Source organism: Andrographis paniculata, unplaced genomic scaffold (assembly GCF_009805555.1).
Source record: "Andrographis paniculata isolate CXL003 unplaced genomic scaffold, ASM980555v1 Contig70END, whole genome shotgun sequence".
NCBI classification, from domain to species: Eukaryota; Viridiplantae; Streptophyta; class Magnoliopsida; order Lamiales; family Acanthaceae; genus Andrographis; species Andrographis paniculata.
The window spans coordinates 2,721,015-2,728,655 of record NW_026137607.1 but is presented as its reverse complement, the minus strand read 5'-3'; the positions used below and the strand labels follow the sequence as shown (position 1 = coordinate 2,728,655).

The following is a 7,641-nucleotide window of genomic DNA, read 5'->3' as shown; positions in this document are numbered from 1 at the left end:
TCAGTGATTATAAAACCCTTTTAAATTGTAATGTGACTATGGCTGATAATAGGGTTTGCAGTGTTAAAGGAATAGGGACTGTTACGCTGAAATTTAAATCTGGAAATGTTTTAAAGCTGTGCAATGTGAGACATGTCCCTAATCTGTCGAATAACTTGCTTTCTTGTGCTGGTTTGTCTTCTTTAGGACTAGAAGGAAAATGGGGGATGGATTTTATGAAAATAACTAAGGGTTCTTTAGTAGTTTTCAAGGCTGATTTGAGAAATAATCTCTATATTGTGACTGTTGTGCCTATTTGTGATTCTGATGCTTGTGTGAATGTTGTCCATGACAGCACTGAGTTGTGGCATAGGAGATTAGGTCATTTAAGTAATAGAGGATTGGAGATTTTGCATAAAACTGGTTGTTTAGGTGCTGGAAATTTCTCAAATGTGTCATTTTGTGACAATTGCATATATGGAAAGCATCATAGTGTTACTTTTCCTCAAAAACCCACTGAATGTAGGATTTCTTTCAAAAGATATCCTTGAATATCTTCACTCAGATGTGTGGAGACCTTCTAGTGAACCCACACATGGTGGTAGAAGATATTTTTTTACTATAATTGATGATTTTTCAAGGAAATTTTTGGTATTTTTAATGAAACAAAAGTCTGATGTGTTTGAAATTTTTAAAAATTGGAAACTTTCAATTGAAAATCAAACGGATAAAAAGATTAAGTGTTTGAGAACTGACAATGGCTTAGAATATTGCAACACTTGGTTTGATAATTTTTGTATGGAAAGTGGGATAAAGCGACATAGAACAGCCCCTTATACACCTTAACAAAATGGGGTGGTTGAGGGGATGAACCGATCTCTATTAGAAAGAGTTCGAAGCTTGCTAGCTTCCTCGGGTTTATCCAAGAGCTTTTGGGGTGAGGCTGTAGTTACAGCAGCCTATTTGATTAATAGATCTCCTTCAGTGTCTTTAAAGGATGAATGTCCCGAATTTAGATGGAGTGGAAAGAAAATTGATTTTTCAAACTTGAAAGTATTTGGTTGTTCTGCTTTTATACGTGTTTTCAATGATAAACTTGAACCTAGGGCTGAAAAATGTGTGTTCCTAGGGTATCCCGAAGGTGTTAAGGGATATAGGTTATGGTTAAACACTAAACCAGGTTTTAAAACTTTTATCAGTCGGGATGTAGCATTTAATGAGAATGAAATGCCTTGTTTGAAACAAAATCAGATTTTAAATGATGAAAACACTGTTGTTAATGGTTCAAATGATACTCAAAATGAAGTGACCAAAATCATTATAATTTAGCCAAATTAAAGGCTGAATTACTTGATAATAATGCCTCAAATGGAACTGATACCAGAACAGCCAGTTCTGATCCAGTTTTTAATTTTGGAAATTCAGAGGCTGATCCGGGAATTAGTTCTGATGATGTTAGTGAGGGAATTGAATCTGGAATTGCTGAAAATATTGATCAAAATCTGAAAAATTATCAACTTGCTAGGGATAGGATTAGGCGAAATGTAAGGCAACCCCTTGGACTAGATGATTTTGATGTTGATGTTATCTCATTAGCTTATAATGTGTTTGAATCATTAGATGGTAATGAACCAAGGTCATATAGTGAAGCTATGAAATCAAAACAAAGAAATGAGTGGATTAATGCAATGAATGAAGAAATGAAGTCATTAAAGGATAATAAAACCTAGATTTTGGTGCCAAAGTTAGCTAACAGTTCTGTTGTTGATTGTAAATGGCTTTACAAAGTAAAACAAGATGAAAATAGAGTTAGATTTAAAGCAAGATTAGTTGCTAAGGTGTTTATACAAAAGAAGAGAATATATTACAATGAAATTTTTGCTCCTGTTGTTAAATATTCTACTATAAGGCTCATGCTTGCTTTAGTTGCCTATTTCAATTGGAAATTGAAACAATTAGATGTAAACACTGTATTTTTACATGGTGATTTGTATGAAAGAATTTACATGAAACAGCCGGAAGGCTTCTTTGATAAAATTAATCTTAATCATATGTGCCTTTTAAAATAGCATGTGAGCATCTCATATTCTTGCTATTATATGTTGATGATATGTTGATTATGAGTCCTAGTTTGGAAACCATTAATCATGTGAAGGATTGTTTAAGCAAGAAATTTGATATGAAATACCTAGGAGATGCTAAAGTAATTCTGGGTATAAATATACTTAGGAATAGACAAGGTAACATGCTGTTTTTAAATCAGTCTTCATACATTAAGAAAATTTTGAATAGATTCTGCATGACTGATGCTAAACCCTCTGTTGTCCCCCTCGTTTCTAATTTCATTTTATCTAAAGATCAATGCCCAAAATCTGAAAATGATGTAAAATACATGATGAATGTTCCTTATACTAGTGTTGTAGGTTCTATTATGTACTTGATGGTGTGCACTAGGTCTGACTTAGCGTATTCTATTAGTTGTTTGAGTAGATACATGACTAATCCGGGTGTGGAACATTGGAATGCTTTAAAGTGTGTGTTTAAATACTTGGTTGATACTATTAATGTTGGTTTAGTATTTGGTAAACACATTAGTGAGTTAAAACTAAATGGCTATGTGGATTCCAATTATACGAATGATAGAGATTTTAGGAAGTCAACTACGTCGTATATCTTTACTTTGTGTGGGTCTTGTGTTAGTTGGAAATCCCAACTTCAGCATATAGTTGCTCTTTTTACGACAGAATCTGAATATGTGGCCATAACTGAAACATTAAAGGAAGGTATGTGGTTAAAAGGTTTATTAAATGAAATAGGCTACTTGAAAAATGAAGTAACAGTTTTTTCAGATAGTCAATCTAGAATCCAGCTTTGTAAAAACCCAGTTTTTCATGATCGAACCAAACATATAGATGTTAGGTTTCATTTCATTCGTGATATAGTGTCTAAGGGTTTTTTAAAATTAGAAAAAATACCTTCTGAATATAATCCTGCGGACATGAGAACTAAAGTTTTGTCAATAACAAAATTTAATTTGTGTAAGAAAACAGTGTATATAGATATTTTTGATTAGGAGAATCTTTGAAACTTGAAGGCTTGTATCCTTTGAGTTTTAACATTCTGTTTTCAGCATGATATATTTAATCATGTAGCTGTTTGTGTGGTTGTTTTTGTTTAGTTTTGCAGCTGATTTTGTTTTTTTATGGTTGTTTTGTTAAAACTTGAGAACATTAACCGTTATAATAAGTCCACAGGTTAAAAGATTGAAATTGTTGGAGCTCGGACAGTGATGACACCCTTTAAAGCACTATCTCTGATGCCCAAAAAGGTGGAGATTTGTGATGTGTTGTGCATATTACATTTCGACCCGACCCAACCTATCGAAACCCGGATCCTGTGCCCGCGGTTCGACCCGATTGAGTGATGAATTGGATGATGGGTTCGTTTGGCTTGAACCGCCCTGGACCGCCCTCAAACCGGTCCAAGGGATCTTAATATATATTGGTTGCCCCGGTTCGCTGAACAGATTGATTTTCTTCACTCCTTCATATCGCGATCTCACTCTCTGGAGCCCTAACTTCCCCGACGAACGCGATCGACCTGGTCTTGGCATTCCGGCGAGTTTGGCCATCGGAACTTGAAGTTCATCCATCGTGGTTGTATTACAGCTTGTCCTACAGCTGTTCTTCGGTTTGATTTCTCGATTATGCCTTTATGTACTGTTCGTTGTGCGAATTGATTTTCCGTGATGATTTAGGCTTAGAATCTTGAGATTTCTTTCGATTAGGTTGTGATTGTGCGATTCTGTGGATGTCGGTAGTGTTTGGGTTGAGGTTATGTGTATATGTTGCTATTCGGTTGGAACTTTGAGTAAACTGAGTCCGAACTCCGTCGATTTTGAATATATAAAAAAAAATTGACGTTCTTTGGTTCATATATGTTCGATTGTTGTTAAACTACAAGCGCTAGGTCCTATTTTTCGATTACAGTACCATCTGTCTAACATAATAAATATCCTTCCAATTTACAAGATATTATACAAATATCATTACTTTTATATTACAAATACCAATTGAGGTTGGTATTTTTGTCTTTTTTACTATAACTCAATATAATACTTTCTCCGTCCACCTTTAAAAATCATATTTACTTTTTATATAATTATACTTAACATTAAAAATATTTTGATATTTGTATAATTTTTTGTACAAATATCATACTATTAATATTATATGATACAATAGAAATACTTTTATACTTTTTTTTAATTTATATTATATTTTAATATAATAATTAATATTTAAAGATAAATATATAAAAGGGGAAAAATTAATTTTGGTCCTAGTATAATCAAAATTTATTACTTTTGGTCCCAGTATAAAAAATTTATCAATTTTGGTCCCAATATAACCAAAATTTATCATTTTTGGTCCCAATATAAAAAATTCATCAATTTTAGTCTCAATATAAACAATTTCAATCAATTTTGGTCTCATTATAAACAATTTTAATCAATTTTGGTCCCACCGTTAAAAAACTAACGGAAATTGCTGACGTTGACATGACGAAGGTGACGTGGCAGTTGACCTGGAAAGTACACGACCATGTATAATTATACAGGGTCATGTTGTTACATGACCATATATATTTCAGTATATAATTATACATAGTTATGTTATTACACGGCCATGTACATTTCTATTTTAGTTTAAAATTTTATTTTTTTGTTATATTTTTATCAAAAAAATTATTTTGAATTCAAAATAGTTGATATAGTTAAAATGGACAAAATCAATAGTAATTATAATATAATAAAATTTATCAATTTTTAATACAAATATAAAAATTTATAAGATATATTCTTTTGAAAGATTTTGTCTAAAATTTTATTATTCATAAAAAGAAAAAAAAAATTCTTACAAACATCCAATTACACAACTATTTTAAAATTTTTTATTTTATAGAAGTATTAAAAATTAATTTATATTTCAATACATTAATTTGATGTTTGTAAAAGAATTTTTTTTTCTAAACAGTAGAATTTTAAACAAAATCTTCCAAAATAATATACTCGATAAATACTTATATTTGAACTCAAATTGATATATTTTAAATATATTATTATTATTATTGATATTTTTTTCTATTTTAACTATATCAACTATTCTAAATTCAAAAAAAAAATATTAAAAAATATAGCAAACATTAAAATTTTAGACCGAAACAGAAAGGTACACGGTCGTGTAGAATTATACATGATGGCCGTGTAAAATTGTACATTGTCGTGTAACAACATGACCATGTATAATTATACACTGAAATATACATAATTATGTAACAACATGACTGTGTATAATTGTACATAATCGTGTAATAATATTGTCATATAACATCATGACCGTATATATTGAAACCAAAATTGATTTTTTCCCATATAAAAAGTAAACAAAGCTTGGAGCCAAACAAAAATAGTATTAATATTTAAAAAAATGTACTTACACAAGTATATATATATATACTCGTTTAATTATACAAAAGATTAAAGTATAATTTAAAAAAGAGAAGAAATAATTATTGTTAGTAAATAGATACAAATGTACACGTATACGGAATTGGCAATGATGGTTCTCCCTTAACAGGGAACAAAATCATTGCTCCCAACAATCCCTTTCACTCTCTATAACTTCCCTTCCTTCCTTCCTTCAATATACTACTATTTCATCTTTTCCGTTCTCCACTTTCTCTCTCTACCTCCCCTCTCTCCTTATTTTATTTTATTTATTTATTATTATTATTTTCCCCAATTTTACAGTATAAATATCTCGATCTTGGCAGGCACTTCTTCTGTTTTTCTCTTCGTCGTCGGCCATGGATCCTCCTTCTTTCAATGGCTTCTACAGCTTCCTAACGCGCGGAATCGATGATCTCGAACGTGACTTTGTTCCCGGCGATTACATGCCCATTCAATTCCTCCAAACAGTCTTATCCCTTCTGCGATCGCTCCACAGTCAATTGACTCTTCTGGTTCAGGAAATACACTTGCCGGTTGGGGGAAAATGGCTGGATGAATACATGGATGAAAGCTCCAGGCTATGGGAAGTCTGCCAGGTCCTTAAGATTGGTACCACAGCCATGGAGAGATACTGCTCAGCTGGCCTCAATGTAACTGCTTCTCTCGATAACCACCGCCGTCTAACTCGACAGCATTTCTTTGAGGTGAATGGAAATTCCTTCCACCGCCTCATACATACATACATACATACATAATCATTGAAAAGTTTTTATTGAAATTTGTCCCCCTGTCTAGAAACAGATTACTCGGTTCCTATCGTTTTGTAGAAGAGAGGGTGGGGGATTGGAGGAGAGTAACAAGTCGTTGATGGAGACGAGAGGCGAGACTCTACAATTGAAATTCGATAGGAAAGTGACGGAATCAAGGCTGAATGGATTCAGTGGGATTCTTTATGCAACCAGGAATGTGACTTCACTTCTGCTGATGATTTTGTTCCAGGGATTGTTATACTTTTCTCCAGACCCTGATTTCTCAACCAACGTTTGTGCCTATGGCTATGACTATGAGAATCGACTTTTGTTCGGGTCATCCTTCTTGGTCTCAACGGCCAGGTTGCATCAGAAAGTGGCGGATCACATGAAGGGCCCCGCCGGAGTTATGCTCTGCGAGTTCAGAGTATCAAAGGCTGCCATTGAAGAGCTGAAGGAAGATCTAGAGTGGAGACTCTCGCAAGGTACTGTGGAGTGGGAGAGAGAAGCTGGGATTAAGGAGAGAGTGGAGACCTTGAATAGCTGTTTGGGGAAATTGAGAGCTGGGACTGACAACATACTTGGGCAGATTGATGATTTTTTTGATGAAATTGTTGAAGGGAGGAAGACGCTCTTGGATTTCTGCACTCATAGGTAGTAGACCACAACTACAACTGTTATGTTCTTTTCCCAAAAGAAAAAGAAAGAATTAACAAAAACAAAGTCAAAAACAAATAAATCAAGAAGAAATGGCAAGATAAAGAGGAGCAGGTGAATCAGCAGCTGGTTTTGATTGTAAGTTCATTTGTGGCTACTTTTTGAGGTATCATACTACTATTCATTTCTTGCCATTTCCTATGTTTTACAGTTGCTAGCTATAGTGGAAAACTATTTTAAAAATGAACATGGTTTGGTTTGGTTTTCAAAGGATGAGGCATGGTAATTCAGTGGCTAACATAAAGGAAAAGATTTTGATTTTTTTATTTTCTTGAAGAAGAGAAAAAAAGAAAAAAGAGAAAAGAAAATGGGGAACATAACATGACAAGAAGAAGCTGTAAAGCAGAAGAAACAGATTTGAACCAGGCATAAAAGTGGAGCCTCTCTGTGCATGTTTCCTTCTTCCATTTAAAGAAAGCAGTAAAAGTAAAGAATGGAAGGTTCTTGTTGTTCAATCAAGGGTAAATGTTAATTGAGTGAACAGATTAATGGCTTTCATTTCATTCCTTGCATTAACAAGAACAATATATGATTGATTGTATACTCTTCCATCATTATTATTGTATTACTTTCTGGCTTTGTGTGATTCAGAGGTGAAGGAAGTTTCCTCAACTAAAAATATCTTCTCTATTCTCTCTCTGAAAACACATATTAGTACTTATATTCTGGTGTAGCCATTTTATT

General features: G+C 33.2%; 1 protein-coding gene across 2 annotated transcripts; it reads left to right on the top strand.

The window, feature by feature from the left end:
• The first annotated feature begins 5,690 nt into the window (after window positions 1-5,690).
• On the top strand, window positions 5,691-7,063 carry LOC127264311 (uncharacterized). Of its 2 annotated transcripts, none has more exons than XM_051293777.1 (2): window positions 5,691-6,195; window positions 6,287-7,063. In XM_051293777.1, the coding sequence occupies exons 1-2, from the start codon at window positions 5,848-5,850 to the stop codon at window positions 6,896-6,898; spliced, it is 960 nt and encodes a 319-aa protein (XP_051149734.1). In that variant the 5' UTR covers window positions 5,691-5,847; the 3' UTR covers window positions 6,899-7,063. The 2 variants fall into 2 exon arrangements, with proteins under 2 accessions (XP_051149734.1, XP_051149735.1); XM_051293778.1 differs by having other exon boundaries at window positions 5,692-6,195; window positions 6,293-7,063.
• Window positions 7,064-7,641: the final 578 nt, after the last annotated feature.

Coding starts and splice junctions, on each gene's coding strand:
- LOC127264311 (XM_051293777.1), top strand. CDS start 5,848: ATGGATCCTCCTTCTTTCAATGGCTTCTACAGCTTCCTAACGCGCGGA. Junction 6,196..6,286: donor CTCGACAGCATTTCTTTGAG/GTGAATGGAAAT, acceptor CCCCCTGTCTAG/AAACAGATTACTCGGTTCCT.